This window comes from Lasioglossum baleicum, chromosome 1, assembly GCF_051020765.1.
Source record: "Lasioglossum baleicum chromosome 1, iyLasBale1, whole genome shotgun sequence".
Classification (NCBI taxonomy): domain Eukaryota; kingdom Metazoa; phylum Arthropoda; class Insecta; order Hymenoptera; family Halictidae; genus Lasioglossum; species Lasioglossum baleicum.
Genome location: NC_134929.1, coordinates 6491041 through 6516148, shown reverse-complemented (window position 1 = coordinate 6516148; position 25108 = coordinate 6491041). Strand labels below are relative to the sequence as shown.

The 25108-nt window shown below is 40.7% G+C and overlaps 1 protein-coding gene across 4 annotated transcripts in view; it reads left to right on the top strand.

Moving 5' to 3' along the window:
* Window positions 1–25108, top strand: part of Phlpp (PH domain leucine-rich repeat protein phosphatase) — a 189151-nt gene that overhangs the window by 115447 nt on the left and 48596 nt on the right. For all 4 annotated transcript variants that reach the window (XM_076427016.1, XM_076427010.1, XM_076427002.1 and 1 more), the window contains one exon: window positions 14842–14976. In XM_076427016.1, coding sequence (XP_076283131.1) covers window positions 14842–14976 — 135 coding nt within the window. The remainder of the gene's footprint in view (window positions 1–14841; window positions 14977–25108) is intronic.

Genomic DNA, 25108 nt, shown 5'->3' with positions numbered 1-25108 from the left:
ATACACATCCGATTTCCGGTGACCGCCATTCACCGCGAGGAATTCGGTCGCATTAAACCGTGCTGTTAGTCGATCGACCGATTAACGCGTGACAATGGTTCCACCGTCGCGTCGCGTCGCGTCCGCGCAATGTAATGACTTATTACCACGTTATAGTTGACTACGTGATTTAATCGGCTCAAATCGGTCAGGTGAGTCATAAATTCGACGAAAGATCGATCTGCGGAACCTGTAATTCAAAACAGTGGCCGAAATAATGATAGGTTCTCGCTAGTCGCGTCGCGTCGCGGCTGGTTTACTGCTTCTACTTTTCTTTTCGTTTTCGGATGTGTACTGTGGCACATTTCTTTTTATTTCGCAAGGATGTATTCTACACATTGTTTAAGCAGTCAGTCGACTATGAACAGTATTAGTGTATAGACTACAGACGTGCCCCATTCAACAATACTTTGAAAATTATCGAGTACGAGATACGAAATAATCTTAGGTTCACTGTGTACTATGATGATTTGTGTAAAAAATATCAATTTTTAAGCCATTGCTTAATTAATTAAGATATTGGGGTAAAACATAAATCAAATTTATAAAAGAACGAATGAATAGTGGAACGGTATATTGAAATGATGGAAGGAGTGCTTCGGTCCGTTTATAAATAAATAAATAAATCTCATATAAAAAAGTTGTAGAGAGCAACTCTAACAAAATTATTTCAATTTAAAATATTACAAAAAACTGTTTAAGTATAATGCTCGGTCGTGAAAGACGTTTTTCGTTGAAGTGCAACAATTATCCATCTCGTTCTTGAATGGAAGGATCGACAGCACAATTGCGAACAATTGCACGAGGTAACCGAGTATCTCATTTCCACTAAGCCCAGTGCGGAGTCGACGGTAGCTCTGCACAATCTCCGGTCCAGACTATAACCTTAACAAAGTCTCAGTTACCCTCCACTCTACCCTTCGCTATCCCTCTAGCACTTCGGAATGGTTAATCGCTGTTTGCCCATCAAATAATGTTACTAATTGCCTGCCACCTTAGATGCACGCTCACACCGGTGACTGGAACATCTCCCTGCCCTCGAACGACATAGAACCTTGTTAGCCCAAAGGATATCGATCCCTCTAGAGACTGTAATTAAATAAGCGCTCGCAACGAAATTATTTTTCTTACCGCGAAATTCGTAACGAGCGTACCCCAGTTCTCATAGAAAAGTTCACTTTCCGGGTGACTCAAAAATGTTGTACTTCCTTCAATTCAACGATATGATTCTTGAAATCGTTTGAAGTTACTTTTTCCTTTGCGGAAATGTTCTCCTCGCCTTTGTTAACCCCTTGCCGTATCATTTTCTTTACAGTTACAGGTGATCAAAATATCTTTATCCCGAAAAATGTCGTAGAAGAGAAAAGAAAATTTATATTTTTAATATGGCTACATTTGTTTCAATGCTTCAATATTCGTTACAAACGAATCAAATTTGATTTCAGTGAAAAAGAAAGATTTAATTGTATTCGTATTTATGGTCCCTGGTTACTTCGACCCATATTTGTCACAAATGCACGCAATCCGCAGTCTATTTATCACACGATTAAAACTGAACCCATAGAAATCTTTTATTTGTTGCGATTATTATGTAAAAGTGATATTCGAGCAATAAAATGAAATTCCACATTTGAATGTAGAACCTATTTCGTAGAACATTTTCATCGTGGAATTAAACTTAAGCCCTCAAAATTCCAAACGGGTGTACGGGTATATTAGCCCGGAGTCAATAGTGTGGGTCCCGTAAGCACCAGTTCCTACCTCTGGCTCGTGGAACAATGCGGTCATAAACCCTTGCCCAGGGTAGACACTCGCAAACTCAACGCAGTCAAATCAAACATTTCATTAATTCAATTTTTGGCATGCGGTTCATCGTACGAAAGAGGCTTGTCCAGAACTACGGTAGCGCCTCGATAGTAGTCGCGGAGTCATCCCCTCCATTCTGCAACGTCTCCTAAAGGTGCTTACGCTAGTAAACAGTCTAAGGCATTGGGAAAACCACAATTTTCTCGAAATTGTGCAAGTTTAGCGAATTTTCTCAACGTTAAAAAACGTTCTTACCATAATCTCCCTATTTTTCCCATATTCTGCAAAGTTTCAGCTTTAATTTTAAAAAAATTTCATCGCTCTACCTCATTTCTATCGAAAGTTCTTTGATTTTGAATCGAGTTTCGACCAAATTGCCCTCTGTGCGCCGCACCTCGAACAGTCCGCCATCTTTCCGACGCTAACCTACCCCTCACGTCATATTCAGTTCTTCACTGTTTTTACGATATAATAATATCCGAAAAGATTATGTTATTGAATAAATTCCCCACAAAAGCGAGTGTTTACAACCGATTGTCGATTGGAGAATCTTCAAATATCGAAACACATAAATAACTCGAAATAGGTGAAGTGAACTGGTAACGTTCATTTGCGAAAGCCGAAAGTTTTCATGAAATCCAAAGAGAAGGCCTCGAACTCTCTCAAACACAAACATTCATTCGACAATATCTGGGTGGCAAACATCGTCAAACTCGATGCAAAACATTCGCTATGCATACGCGAAATTACTCGAAAAGTCACGTTCGATAATCTCGTTCGAATATCGTGGTGAAACATTAACATGAAGATCGTCTATCGCGCGAGGCAACGTGACAATAAAGTCCACGCGCATTATTGTAAATTCATAGTACGCGACCGCTGGCTCTGCCGCATTTCAAACGCTTGCTTAAAACGAATTTGGCGAGCTATATTCGAAATCAGTCGTGTACCACAATAGTCAAATCTCGTATTTATAACCGGAGTTCGACTGAAAAGGCAACCCCGAATACATAGTTTGATTCCCGATCACGCTTTGTTCCTTCTGATCTTTTGTTTTAACTGGCCTTGCTTCTCAACGTTACCATTTCACGAATGTTTATAACATTCATTTGCCGAGCAATATTAAATATCAGTGGCATTTCAAAGTGTTCTATCTGGTCTCGATTGTTATAATCACAGGTGTGCTGTTTGTTCCGTTCGTTCATGTTCGTAGAATTTGATAAGTATTAAAGTATTAACCCTTTGCGCTGCGAATTATTTTTCAATTTTGTTGCTAAATCTACTGGATTACATACCGAATACATCATAATTTATACCAGAAAGGCACAAATTTTCAGCCCGGTAAAATAAAGTTTACCCAAACGATTTTTTAGAAATTCTAATCTTCACAAATAAAAGATACGTTTATTAACTGCGTCAACTCTGGCATTGCGAGAAATATTTGTTCCCATTCTCAGACTCTGACGTGGTTTCTCCGTCAAAGGGAACACCATTGATCAGTGCAAGCCTAACAATAAGACAGACTAGTTAACTCTGCGTAACTGGTGAAACTTTCCAGGCGAAATTCCGAGCTGTCGACCAGTCTGTAATCGACATTTAACGTTTCAGCTTCGCCCAGCCCTTGGGTCGTTTTCCATGGCAAGATGAACGTCCTGTTCCCTGCAGTTCCATCGTGGAAACTCTCAGTCGTTAGCGGTTATTATGGTTAAACATGGTTGGCCCGGTGGCTGCCCGTCCCCCTGACTACATGAATTTACTGACTCGAAGGTCGTCAAACGCGACGCACGTGTGACAACACCTGTATTGTTGGTCGATCCCTTCAGCACCTCGATTACAACGTTATTCATATACAGTGACTCCTGTTAATATCTATTCATACACCTTTTGTGTGAGTGAATAATTTTTCAAAAATTCAACCAAACGATTTGACCTTGCCTGAAAAGTTAGAATGATTTGATATACGGCGTGTAAATTTAATTTTATTAAATTTCCAACTGGTTGGGAACATGCAACAAATTATTAATAAAGCTTTAGTTCGTGCCAACGTTCGCAAAAGACACTTGTACGTTCGCTCCAATAGTCCATAATCTTAAAAATTCTGAGACGTAAAAAAGAGGCAAAATCGGTTTTGATCACAGAAAGCAAAGAAAAGTAATTCCATGGTACTTAATTGAGATCAAGGATCTTGACCAATATCTCTTCGGGCCGTAGAACGGGTCAGTCCATTCCCGCTACTGACATAATTCGAGCGGACGTTACGTTCGCAGATTGACGACTAGCATGTGCCCCGCAGGCATCCGCGTTGTAATATTCATGCGTACTGTCAATTGTTCTCTGGTTTATCAACTTCGCGTCACCGGAAACGTCAAACAACAAATGAGCTGTGCGCGCTGCTATCGCGATAACCTGGCTGCGTTTTGCAATGCGCGCGGCCGAAGATCGGGTCTCCATTACCCTGATTAATGTGTCGTTGGACGAAACAGAATTCATTACGCGCGAGAATTTCGATGTTGCTCGTTTGCTCGTTATCGATGAATTCTTGCGCACGGCCCTGCGAACGTAAATGGACATATGCGCAATACTCGTGCGGTACTTTGTGTCGCGACGAATACCCATTGCAGGTGTAACAAAGGATGTTACGAGGTATTTAACAGCCTTGGATACCAACAGCTAAAACAATGGACACATAACGGTCGTTATAGTCTATCTGGACCGGGCCGAAATGTTTTATTAGCTCCTACGTGAAATAATAGATGTACGCAGTGCAGTACATTTGCGCATATTAATTTTGATGCGAAAGACATTAACAGTGATGCTAAATACGAGGTTGCGAAGCACTCCTAAATCGGCTTGAAAGTGATGGTACGGAAATGTCACTTACATCGTGTACACACGTCATTGTTGGATCTCGTAGCTCCAGCATCGAACCTAGAAACAAGACATACAGTGACAGAACTTTGTTATTTTTCATCATTCTTTTATGAAATATTTACCAATATATCTCTGACATTTTTCCGATTAAAAGGAGACCAAAACACGACGCAATTCGGATCGTATTTACTCGTTACATTCACCATGCGGTAGAACCTCGATTATCCGAACCGACATGTGATTTCTCATGTTCATTCAGCCTACATGTAAACCCCACACCCCTACAGTCCCCCTGATTTGTTCGGATAATGGAGGCTCCACTGCACCGTGGATTAAACGAGTAAATATGCACGGAATTGCATCGTGTTTGGACTCATTTGAATCGGGAGAATGTCACAAGTGTGTTGGTGAACGTTTCATGAAAATATTATTAAAAATAACTAATGCAAACAAATCTGTGTTACTACTCGAAACATACATCGTACGATAATTTTCTTGAAATGAATTCCTGAATGCTGCGACTAGACTCTGTAGTACTCCCTTAACTGGTTGAACGTAATTAAACTTTCTGTTTGTTGTGACGCAATTGTGTGTCGCATAAAAATGCATGAAATGTACAGTTAACTCGAGACTATACAAAGGCCAACACGTTGTCGCCAGAGGACAAAAGCGCCGGCGGTTCGTGTGATCCGCGCGATCGAATCGAGGCCAAAGCGTTCCTTCACGCGTCGCACAACAATATCACCTCAAAGAGTTTCTGGTCGGGACTGTCCATGTGAAATTAGGAACTTTCGGTCGAAGTTTCGCGGACTACCTCGACACTGCACGACCCCGTTGTATATGATTGAAGGCATGCCTCGAAGAAGACAGTTGCGCATTCGGTGCAGCTCCCGCGTTTCTATGTAACTTAAGGATCGATCGGCAGCCGGAGGTACCTTGGCGAAGTTATTGCCAACTAGGTGGCTTACAACTAGGTGGTTAGTAAATTTCTGTAACAGATTTTGCGGGGCAAAGTGGTACACGGTGCTGCATACGAATACCGCACGTGTATGTATTTCCAGGCGCATAGTTTCTATCGTAATTCCATTTTTCTGGCGCACCCTTGCTACGAAATTGATACTCTTCGAAAATATGAAGATGCTGCGATGACTCTCCTCGACCAATTTATTTGCAAACCTATAAAATGCGAAGAAAGCTCAGATTAACGAACATCGAAGACACTTCAATCTTTTCTTTTTCTAGGTTTTGCAAATAATCTGTGAAAATGGGAATCTGCACAAAGATCCCGGGTCCAGTAATTACTTACTCTATCAGTCTGAAGTATTTGCGCTCTCGTCGAGGAAAGGTTTACTTTCATTCCATTAAATTTCACTTTAAGAATGTTCAAGTCGGCGAGGTCACAAAGAAATAGTAGAACCCCACAGAGTCGTCGGATTAACACTTGTGTCCCCACTCTACCTTCCCCTTCCACGCGTCCGGTATAACCTCCCCTCCTCTGACGACTCTGAAACCACAGGATCTAAGATAAAGCACGTGAATCTACACCTCTGGATCGGTGGACATTTGTAAAAGAAACTTGCCGCGAAATTGTTTATAACAAAGAAAATTGTTGTCAAAGTTTGTTTTTACATCAATACCTTCTACCCACCGAGAAGACTGGCATGCGTATTTTTGGCATGACCATTACTGTTTATACACGCTGCACATACATGCAAAATCAACTAAAAGTTGCTCGTTATTGCTGCAGCGCAGCGTGAACATAGCTTTAGTTGACTCACCATGTAAATCAGTCGGGTTTTGTGCTCGACAGTTCTAGCGTTAATAATATCTATTGCCTGGCCTTTTACTATTGCTTGGCCGATTTGCCGCGCAATGGCGCAAGATCCCTAGCCTAGTAATTACACGTCTAATTCTCGGCTTGCGCGATTCAGAAAGTTCCGACTTAAAATCACGTGGTACATTTCACCGAAGAAATCCACGGAGTTCTAAAAGACTTCAAACAACTTCGGCGAAGTAGAAAACTCGGTTTGCCGGGTTTGTGTAGCGTTGTATGTACGAAGCTCCATAAAACACGTCGTCGGCCGGCGCGGCGTGACTTTGTAAGGGTTTTTCAGTACACACCGGAAGGTTGAAAAAGGGTCCGTCGGGTCGACGATGACGCGACGACAACGGCGCGGCGCGGCGGCGGCCGGGTATCACGTAGCCACGCGCGACATAACACTTTAACTTAATTAGCCCGGCAAATTGTATAAGGCAACTTTGTATAATGTACTTCGAGTTTACGGAGGCTTTGCGCGACGGCACAGAAGCCCTGAAATTGCTCATTAATAGCGGCAATAACGTTATAATTACTGTGGCACGCGTGAACTGGGCCGCCGCCGCCGCGGCATCGCGTTTCGTATTTCTGAAACGGCGAGAAGGCGCACGCGAACGCGCCATTAAATTTCGAAAACCGACGACAACGAGCCCGCTCTCGAATGAAATTGATAGTTGTTTTATTAACGCCGGGGAATTCGACGGTCGCCCTCCAGCTAACCGGATTATCGTAACGTGTTGTTACTTATCTCGGCAACTCGCGGATATAACGGCTGAAATGATTCATTGGGAGAATTATGGCCCAAAGTCACCCACGATAATAGCGTACACGACAAGAAGACTACGATCGAAAGGGTAAGCACACTTGTCAGCAGGGACCCTAACTGTTATAACAAAAAAGAAAAAGAATCATGGAATAACAAGCATTTCATCGACTAAAATCGTATTGGTTACAAAGAAGGATTATAAGTAACCGAACATTTTTTTCGAATTAAATTCGTAGACATTTCTTCTTGAATTCGTTGCTTATTTGCAAATTATCAAATTACATTCCACTGTCCTAAATGATCTTCATCACTTTCTGTGTGGCAACGCCTTAAATATGTAGTAATTAATTAATTACTACATGTTAATAATTGTATGCTGAAAAATTTTGCAGTAGCCTTTTATATATCCAACAACAACTCTCGAGTGAAATAAAAATCTCACAAGAGTTACCGCGATTCGAGACTTTGATTCTTATGGTTTAGTTCCTTTTTCCATGGCGAGCTTTATTGCAGTAGGAAATAATGGCCCGGAAGCTTTGTAAGTGCGACCAGGAACGGAAAAGTTTAATTAAGATACGAGGCAGAACTTCCTCGAACTGTGCTGGAATCCTCAAACAAGCTATATTACAACAATTTTCCTCTTTGTTCAACGAACATCAATACTTCCGAACAATCGATTTCGTCTCATCCCCTTCGTTGAATACACGGAACATCGTCACTGGACTGCGAATTTTATACATTTATACGAAACGTCCATTTTAAATTTCTAATATAGGCGCTCGGAAAAAAGTTCTAATTACATGGAGAACCAAGAAGAAAATTATTCTCTCCTTTTTAGTGCATTTTAATATAAGCGTGGTTTTTAAACAGTTTTTTTATCGTATTTTATTACCATTCAACTTTGTCCTCGAGACATGTAATGTATCTTTGAAAACAACAAAGATATTTGAGGTTATTGGGTTGGCAAGAAAGTAATTGCGGTATTTTGAAGTGAAATAAAACCCAATTTTTTTATTCGAGCGATGAACTTTTACTAATAACGATGCCCTGAAATCGCACTTGGATCAGTTTCTGCCCGATAAGGACCAGAAGTTTTATGAGCGCATATTTCTGAAGCTACCAGAAAGATGGCAAAGGGTCATCGAACGAAAAGAATTGGGTTTTATTGCACGTTAAAATACCGAAATTACTTTCTTGCCAACCCGATACATAAAACAAGTGTATCGAACGGCGCGGCGCGGCGCGGCATGCGGCGGTATATTTGAATATGCCACGAAACTAAATGTTAAAACTCTAACTTGTCCGAAACTACTTTACACTTCGACTGTCTCATTCAAATTAGAAGTAATTCCCACCACCGCGGAACTTACAGCGGGACCATGCGTTAACTTCTGGAAACTTAAAATCGATTTTGCAAGTAATAATGCAGCCGTGAAAGGTATTCCAGTAATATTTCTGAAACTTCAAACCGGCCTGTTAAAAACTTCTGTTACCTGACTTACGCTCTTAATCCCCGGTCTCGGGATTATTGGATCCGATACGTTCGTTTCGATCGCTGAGGAATATCATGTTCATATTCAAAGAATGGGACCGCACGAATGGTACAATTTAAAAAGTCCGGCATACCTTTAAAAACAGATATGAAAAGTTGTTAATTAGAATACGGCTTGAATTTCCTCTACTCCAGCTAGTGGCGCGAATAAAAGAAATCTTTGAATAATGAAACAATCATTTCACCGATATTCAATTGCATGTATCGAGATTTTAAAAATTGATGAAATGTTTCAATGGTCTCTTGTAGCTTATATCTTCTTTGTTGCTAAATTACATGATTTTATGAATAGAAGTTATGGTTTAATGCTTCATATTACAATCGTTATTTATTACGAAGAATGACTGTCTCGTTAAATGAATTGTTTCGATTTTCTAGAATTTTTATGTAGTCTGGTTCGATAGCGAAGGTATTAAGAATTGTCGTATTTTAATTTTGATGTAACCGACAGTTTGCATGGCGACGAGTCTGCCCGTGAATAGTATTGCGAATATTGAAGATCATCGAAATTGTACATACACCTCAAATAGTTGTCCGCTAAAAGTTCAACAACGACTTGACCAATTGTGACTGGTAAATCGTTCAGGAAATTCCCGAATGCTTGAAAACGAATAATTGGCGAATGAATCGATAGTGTACAGAATACACCAGGACATATTTCGAGCGAGTGGTCCGCGAGTTTTTTTCAGGACGAGTATTTTCAAATGAACATTTGGAAAGGGGTTGAATGGAAGCTTCGCGAACGAATCCGATATTTTCGAATGATCGTTCGACGACGACTTGCCTATCTAGTAAAAAAGTTGAAGACGCGGTTCACCGAATTTAAACTTGTAATTGATGTCATCCTGACGGAGAAGACGTGCATAATAAAACGATTGCTAATCTCTTCGAAGTTAGGCATCGACGTTTAAACGTCGACATTTAATCCACGTTCAAACGCTGGTAGCCATAAAAGAATACCATTGAGTATTTATGTTGTGGCACAACTATCACTTAGGAATTATTACGTAATCGAAAACGTAACACAAAACTTCTGAAATCCTGTAAAATTAACGCAAGCATAAAAAGCTGTATGCGGATGACGTGCCTAATAAAGAGGCTACAATAAATTCCCAAAAATATTTGTTCATTCGTATCATACGTTCAATAGATATTTTAACAAAAGTAACATTTTTTAAAATTCTACCACTTTTTTATTGTCGATTAATGTATTAAATTAATTGTACTTGTATAGTACATGGCACGTTTTTAATTTAAAGATTCTTCTTAATTAGTGCTTGAGGTATGGCCTCCTAGTAATCCCGCCTTTTGCACGTCAGTGGAGGAACGTCGAATCATGAATGCGAGGGTGTAATCAGATTCCTCTAATTTTCACCGAATCGTCTAGCGAAGACCTTTTACCAGTGTAGGTAATTATGCGATATGCTTGGATCTTATTACACGGTTACTATGCTTTTAATAGCTTGCCAACCAGCCGCGCCACCTTCAGCAGGTTAATTGCGTTAGTTGAGCACTTCGTCATCTCTCACTTCATTCGTCATCTTACCGCCAAGTACTGCAACTTCGTTTCTACATAGGGTGGACGATGTAAATTAGACCACGGAAATACACAGTACCGCTATTAATTGCTTGCTGGAATTTGGTCACGACTGTGTTATCACTATTATAATACGATTGCTATAATGAGGAATTAGTACCCCATACGCTGTCCTTCTTTGCGTCGAACACTTTCATATTTGGTATCATTTTGCATTAGAAAAAGTTGGCGAAAGTTCCATAAAAAATAATGAAAAATAAAGAAGTTTGTCATCGGATTAGTTATGTTTTACACTTCTCGGCGACCGAGGCGTCTCGAGCTCGGCTGTCCTTCTCTACGTTCGGCAAAAGTCAAAGAATAGTATAAGTGTCCCTGGGCAGACCCGTGTTCGGGACTTATATCGATAAAAAATACTGTACCTCTCTAAAACGTCCACCTTGTAGGACGTAACATTTATATTACATATGTATATCAATGAGTTCAAGCTGATTGGAGTTATTAAAGAGAAGAAGAACTTTCGACATAGTGATTCGCAATTCCTGTAGAAAATTTCTGTTTCGCACGAAGATCCGCAGTGTCTAGTGATAACGACAGGGGGCTACTTATAACAGCGCACGTCCTCGTCTTAGAAGTTCGGCGAGAAGTCGATTAAACCGGGTGACATACATGACAAGGAAAATTTCCGGGCCGGGAACGCACCGAGGATGTTTACCGGTCGTTACTTGAACCGATTAAGGGTCCTGCGAAATTTTGCACGACGTAGGAGCTCGCAAGCCGTTGAACGTAATTTTAGAAATGGACGAAGTATCGTTTGCGTCGGGGCGCGTTAGTTCCGTTCCAACTTCCGCGTCGAGTTCCATTTGTCATTATACTAAACTTCCACCCGGCAACTTTCGGCCTGCGAGCCCCGAAATTTCCTTGTATTAGAGACCAGCGCACCTAGGAGAACGGCGATAGTTTGCTCTACCCGTTCGCTAAATATTTATGTACCTCGTTAACTATTTAAATCAGCCGGCGCAAAGCGGTGTTCATCTAAGCTTCGATCAATGTTTCATCTATGCGCGATCGTTTCTATAATCGTCTTACGACAACGACCACGTTTCTTCGGAATCGAATCTCGGTTGTTAAATGGCCGTATAAGGTAATATGACACGAATACCGCAGAGATCTTTTAGAATGATCAATTGCACTTGTAAACGTACAGTACAAGTACGCGTTTCTAATTTAAAAAACAATAAATTCCATAAATTCTATACTTCGGGTTCGGTGGAAATTAGTTGAAAAAATGGACCACGAGATTGACCTTGACCCTTTTCCTAAGGTCAAGTATTTTTTTATTACATCCTATAGCGAGGAACAAAAATCTCAAAGGATCTATGGGGCTCGAGTCAACCAGTCTCTTAAAAAAACGAATTTGAACATTCGTAAACTAATTTTTTGCGTATGTTTACGGGCTGTTCCAAAATTGTATAAACGTGGAAGGGATGATTCTGCATCAAATTAATTATTATTTGATATAATAAAGTTATTTCTATTGACAAATAAGAAATTAAATAGTATTTTTTTATAGACCGTCTGAAAAACTTTAACCGTTTTCTTTGTGATAAACAATTTTGCGGCAAGTTTCTAGGACGGATGACCATTATTTTTTGTACACCCTGTACATAAAATAGAGTCGGTAAATGGTGAAATACATCGGAAGAAAAGGTTCATTGAAAAAAGTGGAACGATCGGAAATAGTTCGTGAACGGTATCAACGTTCACGCGCGTCCATGAAATATACATGATGACGTCAGGCGAACGTAGCCTACAAAGAGTCTCTGGGGGATGATTTGCATGCTTTACGCCACGAAGTGTTATTTAACGGCGCATTTCGGTAATATCGGAGGTGAATACCAACGCGGAAACACATTAATGCAAACGTTCATTCGTATCGGATAAAGAATATCGTTGCTGACAAAGTCAAACCTAAAAACGTCGTCGCCAGTCCTCAACCGAGAGAAATAAAGACGATCTTGGAATTTTGTTTTGTAATGCATGTATAATAATGAAAATTTAATAAATTCCGCCCGGTTATTGCACATCCCTTTGATATTTTTCGCAAGAATTTCCATTGCGCCCTAGTATGCTGGCTTTCATGAAATCGGCCCCCTCCCCCCTCTTGATATTCCACGTTCTCTGTATTTCTCAAAGTTACTAAATTCCACGCACATAATATTTCGCGCCACGGGGCATACAGTGGGAAATTACAATTTCATGGATTTAAAATCTGTTCTGGCATCTTCTTTCCGGGAACTTTGCGCGGGATTTTACATATATTCTATTTTTCAATCTTCCCAACAACCTTTCCGAAATGCTAACAAATCGATGGGACAAAGGCTCTGTCATAGCTATCGGGTAATATCGGACATTTTTTACGAGGAATTTCACATTGAAATTTTCAAATGGGAATTTGCACGACCCTGTTTTCGATTGTGACACTCTAACTTCGGCCGATTTTCATTTTTTCTAATGGACTTTTATGCACATTTCAACGGAAAACAGAGAACACATTTTTGTTCTCGACAATGCTGCATGTTCAAACGTCTGCAAAAACACTAAAACGAATTTGTTGGAAGTGAATCGACCGTAGCTTTGAAGGTTGAATCTTCCCCTTTACAACGAGACCTCAAAACTTGATGTACGGTTCTTTATGGTCGGTCCATTCAGCTTTAAATGGAGCTGGTCAACTAGCGGATCAGTTCAGTAAACACCAATATGGCGATTACCGCTAAAAAAAAACGCTTGACACATCGCTCAACTTTACAGGTGTATAACTTCTCAACGAGTGAACTCCGCTCTTTAAAACGTGCATGTTTGCAGTTTCCTCGTCAAAATCTACGGGATTGTATAAGAAAAAATGGAGGACTTTTGGTCCGGGAAGGAAAAGAATTTTTCGAGAATGGGAAATATAGTATTCAAATACTTCTGTATCTTAAACAATGATTTAGATTCAATGTTTGAAACCCTAACTGTATTAATTCGTATCAGCATAGGAATGAGACTGGTTAATCTGAAAGCAGAGTTGATTGTGTTGATATTAGTATGTTCGATGTAACAGTGAATAATTTGCTGTTTCTTCAAAACAGAGTGTCAGCTTGAGAAGAAGACTAGTCTCGTTAATATTCATCATTGTCCTCTAACAGCTGACATTGCTTAAAGCATGCGAGCCAGATGATACAGTGACTGTAAACTGTATTACCATCTTGTTGGGGAATAGTGGATGATTGATTAGTATGCATAATGAACAGCTTGTCAATCTTTGTGTGGAAGTTTGTACTCCATTTTAGTACATATGTTAGTGTATGTAATTTTAGTTTCTGAATTTAGGATTTAAGAAGATCAACGTTTTAATCAAATAAAGATTAAAACAAAGATAATGGAATATACACCGTAAAAGTGTTTTGTTCTGTATTTTTATTTCCAGTTTAAAGTTAATATTAAAAATCAATATACAGAGCTTTCCCTGTCTGCACGATGGAACTTTAATGTTAACTATGTAAACAGGTATTTGTAAGTTTATAGCCTTTAAAAAACTTTCCTCCTAAAAGTCATTTACAGCGTAATTATAACTTTAGACGGGGATGTACATAAGTTTCCCTCGGCGTGTAGTATTTTGAATAAAACAAGTACAGTAGCTAATTAAGAAGAAGATTCGTTCGCCTCAATGGTGAATGGTGCACGAAACTTTTGAGCGACAGGATACATAATGCATGTACGGGGAAGACTTCGTTTTGAATTTAAGTGTCTTGCCTATAGTTCGACAATAAAGTAGTTCATGTTCGAAACTGACTGAAAGTAACATACTTTATAATCGATAATAACACTTGCGCATTAGAATTCGATCTGCTATCTAGTATTAGCTGAAATCAATTAACTTAAATATTTAGGGGGGAAGTCATCTCCTTCCAGCCATCATTTTTCAAAATACCTATCCGAGGTCAAAGAAAAAAATTCTACAACATTTACTTCGCTAAACAAATGAAAAAAAGAGGACAATCGTAAAATATTTTTTAAAAAACCGATTTTCAGTCCTCAAAAATCCCAGAGAAATGGACAAAAACGTGTTTTAAACCTCCCGATCCTGCTAGGTCACAAAACCGGAAAAAATCCGGTCGAAAAGGTACAAAACCATGCAAAAGTGAATAAAAACATATTAAAAAAGCCGTGCAAAAGTGAATAGAACACGTTACAAACCCGTATAACAGTGATTCGTGTAAAAAGAGGAGGAAAAAATTGTAAATGAGAGGAATTGTGTCGGTTTCTCCTTTTCACTGGGAGTCAGGATGTTCGATTTTGTGGGAATCACGGTGAACATTGTAGAGCGGCGTGGCGCGGCGGCGCGGCGCGGCGCGGCGGTTTCCTCCACGTTGATTAGAACCGCAGTTCTTCACTTCTTTATCTTTTTGTTGCAGGACCCGCATCGCCATTGCCAGATCTGGCGGGATACAGTCGTTGCGGGTATGCGCTCGTCTTGAAGGGGTTGGTTTTTCCCCAGTGGAAGAGGCGACCCTTGGCTGTCATCGGATCCAGGCTCTTCCTTTATCCGGGTAAGCGTTTCTACTCGAGATTCTGCCAATCCTTGCGTTCTTCTCCCGAAGGCAAGAAACAGTTCGGTAAGAATAGAGCCTAAGGCCTGTCCAACAAGTAAAAGAACGAATGAGGAACATCCGCCAGCTTTATCCCCCACCCTGACTAGGTTTCTTGTGGTCACAATTATTGAAACATACAGGGTGTCCCGAAAATATTGTATTTCCTTGAATGGGACGATTCCCGAAGTCATTTGAACGAAGGAAATTTAATGCTCTTTTCAAAAATGAAAAGGAAAAGTTCGTAGGACCCATAGTTTTTGAGTTATAGGCGAAATACCAAAAACAGGTAACAAAAATCATGTTTTTTTTCCCCCTCCCCAAGTTAGCACAGGTTTTATAATTAGCACAAGTTTCCTTGAAGTCAAAAAAGCTCAGATTCGATTCCCCTGAGTACCCCGAAATGACGTGCCAAAATTTCGTTAAGTTTAATACTTTCCAGGTAAAAGTTCCTGGCGAATGGACTAAATGGGGGCTTTCATTAGTCAAAAACGCTAGATAAAAGATCGATCTAGGGCGCCATCGCCCTCAAAAGTCCGATTTTTTCATAGCTACATGCTGCCGAATAATGCAAATTACGCCTCATAAATTAAAATAAATTATTTAAATAAAAAAAAAGTTTTAATGTACCACGTTTTTAAGACGGACTAAAAAGTACAAAATAATTGTTCCTAGCCCCATACAGATTCCTAACCCCACACAGATAGTCCTGAAAATTTGTGATTGTATATCTTTAATAGCTATGAAAATACGTGTAAGATTTAAAACGAAAAACGTGAAGCGTAAAAGCGAGTTAATATTGCATTGTTATCGAGTTCTGAGCTATGTTTTAAGTTTCAAGTATGTATCTAGCTCATCGGAAGTTTAAAATCAATTGCAAAATTTGTACCGAACAGACAAACAGACAGACAAGAAAGCGAGTTAATGAAAACGTGGTAAAAATAGGACTTTTGAGAGCGATAGCGCTGAAAACCGCTATTTTTGTATTATCGAGAAATGAGAACGCGAATCCCGCACCCTTGCAATCCTGGAGAAACGAGTATACTCCCTTAAGGAGTTATTAACGAAAACCGCTGACGAATCAGGGTGCGGCTACTGTGGACGGATTCATCGGGACCTGTGCTCCGATAGATCCGTGGTCTTTCGTTAATAACTCCTTAACAAAGTCTCCGAGAATATTTACGCACAGGGACATGTTGCTTGAAATGATCTCCGGAATCATCCCTTTCAAGGAAATACAACATTTTTGGGACACCCTGTATATCATCCCGGTAAAGATCGAAAAATAGGATTCGTTGAAGCGTTACGCGATCCCAGGTCCGCAGACCATAAAATACGTAGGGGAACTTCCGCGTACTCTCTGGACACGTAAGATTTTTTTCAAATACTGTAGGCTACGGTAGACTGTATTTTACGGGGCAGTAAACGCACAAAACATTTACTGTACATTTACTGCGGCGTAAAATACGTGTATGAAGTTTTTGTAAACAGTTTTTTGATCGCTTTATACAGGGATCTATCGTATATGAAATGATACAATGTCTTTTAGATCTTTTCTTCTTTTAAATGGACGGAATAATCGGAGAATAAAATATTTATTCAACCCAAATCTTCTTTAACACGTTTATATTGTTTCCGAACTATTGTTTCGAATAGTTAATTTGGAGAATTCTTATTGATATTTCTTTGTTCGCGTGTACCTTCGAAATCATAGTGTAACTTAGTCATTTTCATCTAACAGTTGAAACTTCCATAAACTCGTTTCTAGATAGTTCTCGGTTATAAATCTCATTCTTTCTACCCATCGACTCTACTTCCTTCGATTGCTTCCTCATTCCAACTCTCCACGACTTTTATACTTTCAGCTTCCCGCGAGAACAGCCAGGGCCGTATCTTCATTTCACAGAAAAACAAACCGGGAACAGTAATCGGGGAAATTGAAAGAAATCCATTAGTGCAGTTCCTGGTTTTCTCGTTATATAAAGAGACAAATATGGGAAAGCTTATACAATTGAAAGAGGGAATTATTCAGAGCCTAACAATATTGTCTACAGTAATCTCGTGTTCATCATTGCTTCCACAAACGGGAAGCTTATCTACCTTTGTTTGGAGGATTGAGGTTATTAATACAAATCTGATGCAATATCAGTGCATTATGAAGTTTCGATCCTGTAGGATCAATGGTTCAGGAGTTATGCTTACTTAAAGTTGAGCAATCTGCAGTGTTTCTGACAGGTAAGGGCGCCGTCATATTGGTTTTCAGTGACGACCGCGAGCCGTTTACCTTGCCGCCCCCTCCCAAACTAATCACCAAACAGCGGCGACGCACAGTGGGCAATTTGGTCGAAACTCGATTCAAAATCAAAGAACTTTCGATAGAAATAAGGTAGAGCGATGAGATTTTTTTAGAATTAAAGCTGAAACTTTGCAGAATATGGGAAAATAGGAAGATTATGGTAAGAACGTTTTTTAACGTTGAGAAAATTCGTCATCAACGATTATAATGAATATCGATAAGCTTTCGAAATAAATGGCATCCCATTCACACGGGGCAGTCTTTTTGAAAAATCGATGGAAACGCGGCTACGCCACGGCTGGAAGTGTATCGCCGATAGAGAACATCTTTCTCTCCGACTGTTCGTTATCGAGCCACACGCGATTTATCTTGAACTTTGATGTATCTTCTGGCCGGGAAGAAGAAGAAGAAGAAGAAGAATAAGAAGAAGTTCGTACGGCCGATCAATTGTCGGACGGCAGCCACTCGTCGAACGGGGAGGAACATTACCGATATATGTTACTCCCGTGACTGATAAGTGAACTTTAAATTGGATTTCTTTTGCCGCGGATACAATCGCGAGGAGAGCGTTTCGACTTGAATCGCGTTAGATAAGAAGCTGTCAGTGGGAATGAAAACCTCCAATCCCCCGGTGCGGCGCGCGGCGCGACTCGGCGGAAACCGAATGGTGGATCCGTGTTTCGTAGTTCGGCGTGCTGTCAGTTCTTGCGGCCATCGAGCCAACTTTTCGACTTTGTTTATTTATGATCGGAAAGAGGGAATACTTGTTTGCGTATGGTGCGCGCGGGTTGCTTCGCCGCGGAAGTTGCGGCTCGGTAAAGTTACCGGGGAAAAAAAGCTGACAAGGGATTGACTACCTTCTGGTTGGGAATATTGATATTTATTAGCAGCAAACATAAGTTCGCATCAAAACCGACCTAGAGGAACAAACAGCTCGTGCAGTCTCGTTTTAGAGCAGAGCCCTTTAGCAATCTGCCTACACAAATTTGTTATACTCGCGTAAATTGGCCGAGAGTATAAATCGTTTCTAAGTCGTTGACACTTCTTATAGAATTACCGTGTTCGAACAGTTTGCGGGAATATCCCCGAGAGCCTGGAAGTCCTTCCGGAAGATAAAAGCGTGTCAGTCGAGGACGAAACGAAAACATCTATAGGTTGATCCCATACAACCTCCGGCTTGGCCCGACCCCTTCCGTCCCCCGCCACGAAACACCATGATTTATCAGCGTCCTGTCCTTTATCCTTCTCGAAGAACGGTCCTGTCACCATCACCAGTGCGTGCTCCGGATCTAGGATTTCTTTCAACGTTGAAATTTATCGTCCTGACGTGCAATTAAGGCTTGCAACAGCTGAACCGTTTACCTCGATCTGAAAATGTTACTTTGGTTAACACATCCCCGCACGCTTTTCTTCTTCTAGATCCGCCTCAGAAAAACACATTTCTTCCGAGATCTTTCTTCGCTGCTACACGGAATTAGGCGAAGAAACGACACTTACAACGACTAATTAACCCTCAATTCTCAGGCAATGCTTAGGATCGTTCACAGCTGTTTTTAAAAGTATACTTTTGATGACATCTCGTGTAGACACTCTAGTATTTCCGATATCCTCAATGAAACAGCTATTCAGTTAGTTTAACTGTCACAAATTGGATACTTAACAGTTTAAAAGCTAATAACTTTTTTATAATTGCACCAAACGGTCTGATTTTTTATAATCGATTAGAAGCATTGATTTACGAAATGATATGCAAAAAGGATTTCCCAAAAATTATAATTAACAATATTACATGCAAAAATGGAAAAAGCATTTTTTAATACTTTTTTACTCGGGCCCTTAATGAAAATTTGAAATATATATTTCGATATTTGAAATATATGTTTTGTATATCTACAGAATGATTTAATTGCAATCACTGAAATTTACATAGGCATAACTTTTGAATCAGTGGATCCCTAACATTAAAACTTGGATGTTCGGCATTCTCTCGCCAAAATCTACAGGATCACATGAACAAAAGTGACAAATTTTTGGTTTCCAGAGGTGACGTTCAGCCCTGCAATTTAACGTATATTCCATGTTTTTCTAACTTATTATTAGGACAAGAAATATCGACCCAATTGTAAATATTGTATAAAAGATTTGTATTGAAAAGAAGTGAAAATTTATGCAGAAGTAGATGATTGGATGAAATTATAGGGGATAGAATGGTTCGATTGGATGTCAAAGGGTTTTTAATAAAGAATGAATCGAGGATCAACGGGGCGGGCTAATAACCTGTCAGAGATCGACGGAAACTAATCACGTATATTTGCACCGAGAGCCGTTCGTGACGGGAACGGGGACGGCCAATCGGTTGTAAATTGCATTCTGAAAAAAACAGTGGGCCGCTCGTCGAGCGAAACTGTCGAAAAACGGAATGTCTTGTTCCGAATTAATCGATCGACGGCATTTCGTGTATGCTCGGCTGCGCTCAAAATGAAAAAGAAAAACAAGATTAAAACAAACGAACCGTCGATGCACGGTAGGTTTCCAGGACGGACGAGCTAACGGGGACGAAGATGTCACAGGGAAACAGGAAAAGAGAGAGATAGAGGGATATCCATGTACGTCGAGGAATTCTTCGTTTATCGAACGAACAAAAAGGGTAGCGGAAGGATAGAACGGTTTTGATCAGTTGAAGAATCTTCGCAAGAGAAGAGGAAGCTATAACTTCTGTGTTTTCCATCCCATTGTGTGCCATTTCTAGTCCGGAAAATATCCGACGATCCCAGACGAACGAAAACCCGGTGATTTTAGTCGAGTCACGTGCGGCAAAGCGACGTTCAACTTCGTTGTCATTTGATAAAAATGTCGGAATCATTGGACGTTTGTATGGATCCGAAGCTGGCGGTATGTAGGTACCGTTTGTGGACCGATATAAGCCGATAAATGGCTGTGACTGAACAAAGTAGCGCGAGCCACCTTTGTAAATATCACTTTGATGTGATCGGAAAGTACACCGAGATCTATTGCGGGATGTTTTCTTTGGTTACGTTAATAACGGAGGCTGTATTACTTTAGAAACGTTACTGTTATTGGGTGTCCCAGGTTTTAAATGTTGGCTTAAATGTTGAAGCACCCTGTACAAATTCATTGTTCCACCTATCAAAGTCCGCATGGCATGAGAGCGGTAGGAATGAATGAAAAATCTTTTACTCTGGCATAGTCTAGACAAGAGTAACAAGAAACAGAGAGGCGAAGACACGGTAAAGCCCAGGAGCCAAAGAGAAATTAAGCCAAGACCAAATGTTCCTGTCGAATAAGAAGATCGACTCGGTGGTCTGCTAATTATGCCGAGGAACCGGCGCAGGAACCGCAGTGCGCCGGTAAATCACCCGGGCGGGATTCAAGAATCCCCTTTCATCCAGTGTTGCGGTCATGGAAGCCTGAAAGCAAATAAGTTCGCCGAAAGTGGCGGCGGGAAAGTCGCCGAACAGAGACGGGATCATCCCGTGGAGGTTGTTTGCTGTTGATTCAGCGTGCTCGCCGATGGCGAACACCTGTTACCGGCAGCTATCTTGAGTTTAATCAAGCCTCGATCCCTGAAGAAGCAGCCGTCAAAGCGTGTCCTCCTTTAAATGACGCGATACCACGGAAAAGCTGAATTTAGTGTGAGCCAGTATAGCTAACTGCGGCCAGAATCCATCCCCGGATTGAGTCCTTTGCTAGCACACGGCTAATGAAACTCTTCCTGTTTACCATTAGCTACCGAGCTCGTCAGATGTTCGATCAGCAACAACGATAGACGGTTTCCAAACAATAATTATTGTTGAGGATGCTCGTGGTCGATCAATAGATCGTTCGAGCTTCTCGTAAACTTGCACGTGGTGTGCCGACTAATTTTATTGAACTCGAAGGACCACTCACCACGAAGGGAAGGACTAGGTTGATATGTGGTATAAAACAATACTTTATTGTGACTAGCTAACTAATTGTAAGTGAGAACCTCGACTGCCGCTACAAGTTGTCTAAAAATCAAGAAAGGGCGTCCTTTCCCTCTCCTTTATAATTTTCACAGAGTGGGGGTATCCGTGGGAAAAGGGGGCGAGTCGCGAGATAAACGTCTTCGAGGAACTGGCCCACGAGTGGACCCCGGAAAATATACAGAGTTCGAATTTCGACGCCGCGCCGCGCCGTGGCGACGATAAGACGGCACTCGAAGACGTGACATAAACAGTCGCAGCTATGTAGCACTTAAGTGGTGCCCCAGGAAATAAACTAGGGGTAGAATTTCGGCGCCTAACCGATGACGAGACGACTATCAATGAAAGATACAGACCAGGCGGGCAACTAAACAAAGGGCACCTTATTCTAAAGAAAACGCTTACATATCTCTAAACAATTATTTCATATTGGCTGGTCAACTACCCCTTTAAATGACGCGATACCGCGGTAAAGCCGAATTTAGTATAAGCCAGTATAGCTACCTGCGGCCAGAATTAAAATTCTTCCTGTTTACCATTAGCTACACTTCACTGCATATTCACAAGCATATTTGCTGGTCAACTACGTAAGATAGCAACCACCGTTGCAAGCCGAATCCACCGTCCTAACGAACTTGAGGTTCCTACTATGCGCTGACTAGCTGCAAGCGGTAAGACTCGCTTCGAGCACTGTTTACCCCAAAGTTACAAGTAGCTGTGGAAGACAATGCGAAATTTTAGGAGGCAACCGAGACCCGACAGCATACAGCGATTTCTGGGATGCGTGTGTTCGAAAGTGAACATTATCACGAAAGTTTGCTAGTTTTAATTCATCCACCTGCCCAGTGGCTCCGAGTGTTGGAACATAAATCGGCTTTGCGTTACAGTTTCATTAAAAACGTTGGATATGAATAATTAGTAGCATTGATTTGCTAAATGAGGTGCAAAGAAGATTTTTGAAACATTGTAACTGGTAGGAATTACAATGTGAGAATAACAACTTTTTGGTACTTCGTTATTCATGGCCGAAAAGAAAATTGAAAACTAGCGTTTTGTAAATCTACGTTAACATGATACATTTTTCAAGATCCTCGCATTTCGATTTCAAGCTGATCCTTCGAAGTACATATAAATCGAACGTGTTCCTAATCGAAGGCACGTTTTCCGTTCGAGCGCGTAAAACGTTCGAATTGACACGAAGTTAGTCAGTTACGGCGATCAACTGTTTCTACGGGTGATTAAATTCGTCGACCGCGGCGGCGGCCGACGGGAAATCACGTGGGATTCGTTGCTCGCAGTTAAATGAATTTAAGCGGGCCGCTCATTAGAGGATCAAACTTTTCGATGACAGCGGGAATTCGAGCCGTTTAAGCGGAAAACACTCTGGGGACCAGGAGGGAAACGATCTTTTTGTCTGCAGGAGTGAATACGTCTGGCCCTCGGGCCGCTTTAAACTGACCGCCGCGCCGCGCCGCGCCGCGCAGTTAATGCGGTTTACCGGCCACCTAAAACTTTTACCGGCACCAAATACCCGCCGGGGCTTGCAAGCGATTTTTACCGCCCCTTCCGTGGAGATCGAAATGATCGATGGCCTGATAAACACGCTTACTATCGCCTGTTACACGCCCGGCCACTTTCTCAGGTGCAGGGGGCGAGATTTCTATGAGAAATATTGGCTACACCCCTGGACAAAGTGATTTCACTGTCCTCAACCCCTTCTAGAGGGTGTATTACAATTATACATCGCGACCACTATAACGCGATTCTCTACTTTTAGATAGGTGAAGACCTGTTTACGAAAATGGACCGAAAAATTATCCTTGGCCTTGACCTTCAATCTCAAGGTCAAAATTGTTTTTTATTGCATCATACAGTACTCATTGCGACGAACAAAAGTCTCGAAGCAACGTCGTTTATAAACGGCATTAAGAAAGACCAATACCTTCAACAACTCCAGAAATTATAAATATTATTTTGGATGAAGTTCCTTTCCCCAACAAAAAGTAATTTCCTGAACACCTTGACCCTTTTCCTGTTTTTCGCTTAATGGAACGAGACAATATACACATTAGCTCATTTCTACAATTCATTATCACAATTAATACACTTTATTCTGGAGTTGATATACAATATACACAGGATGTATACAGTGCCCTCCTTTTAAATATACGAAAAATATAGAAACGTATAAAGTGTCGTATTGTTTTGTCCAGCACTGCACGACAACACTGAAAAACAAAATATAAAAAATACTCGGACAACTATATAAATATTCATTGGACGCCGCGCCGTGCAGTCGCAAACCGAGTGAGAATCATTTCTTTTTCTCTCAGACGAGGTCGCGGATGCGACGGTAATTGAGTTCTCGCGGGAAAATGAAATTTTCTGATCATCTGATCGATGCGAGGCGTGCCACGAAGTTCTTGTGAATCTTATTCATTAAGAAAATCGTGTTTTCATAAATTCTGTGCTCAGATTAAAACGCAAAGTTTGTCTAGAAAATAACGAGACCCGACGCGTTCTCTAATAACTACGAAACATTAAATAAATCTTTTAATAATAGTGTTTTATGTAACGGCGATGATACAGTTGCATTCCGATGCTAAATTATCTGCGAACGTTTTTATTCATCGTCAAAAAATCAGTACTGAACTCCAACTATATAATAATATCTATCTTCACATTTATAGCTCGATGAGCGAACGAATTTAAATTTACAATTAGTTAATAATAAAATAGAGATTCGCATTAACGAGATCTAGACAATATAGGAATCTACATTATCGGCACCCGCCATAACTGCGAGCTTGTACTGCCATCTAGCGATACAAACCAACATGGCGGCGCACTTACCGGTCAAAAACGGCGAACATCGCTGAACTCTAAACACACGTAACTTTTGAACCAGTGGATTCCTAACAATAAAACTTAGTTTTTGGCATTTTTGGCATTTTCTCACCAAGATCTACAGGATTAGATCTCTTCTAGCCAATGAGTAGTATCGACTAACCCTTATGTCAATAGGAACAGACTCTAGCAACGATCAAAGACTAACAACCCTTTTAAGGAACCACAAATGAGCTCGCAATCAAGACACTTTGTCACGATTTTTGCAATCGATTCCTCCGGCCGAACATTTTGTCGGATATTTCACAAACCATCCGAATTCATTTTACTGATCAGCTACTACTACGTCTGCCGTCGGGTCGGGTAGACCGCTGAGAGAAAAGTTGTCCAGATTGCTTAATAATGAGCCAAAGCGTTGACCAACTCTGTACCACCAAGCCTTTCGAAAAGTTTTAATTGCCTGCATTCACAGTATGGCCCCCTGTGTTACACTTTGCCGCCTTGACGAAGTTACCGATCAATCGAACAGCTTCCTCTGAATGAACTCGCCGCCAACTTTCAGTTTTTCTTTGATGTTTTCCGTTTCGTAAATTAACAGACCTCCCTTCCTGTTTCTCCCCGGATTCCGTATTTACATTATGCATATAAGCAATTTCTTCAAATCGGCTGATTTGCTATAAAACTGGTCGTGTGGCCTTAGATTATTATTAAAAAATTAGAGATATACTTTCCAACTTTTATACAGGGCGTCCGAAAAAGCCTCGCTCCAATTGGTCTGTGTTTTTCACTAATAATTCCTTAACAATGCTGCGGAGAACATTCCCAGAAAAAATTACGTCAACTTACCTCAGGGTTTAACTTCACCTTACGGGACCAAAACTTTTTCACTTTTGTTTATGTAATCCTGCAGATTTTGGCGAGAGAATGTCAAAAATCCATGTTGTAATGTTAATAATTCACTGGTTCAGACGTTATGTGTGTTCAA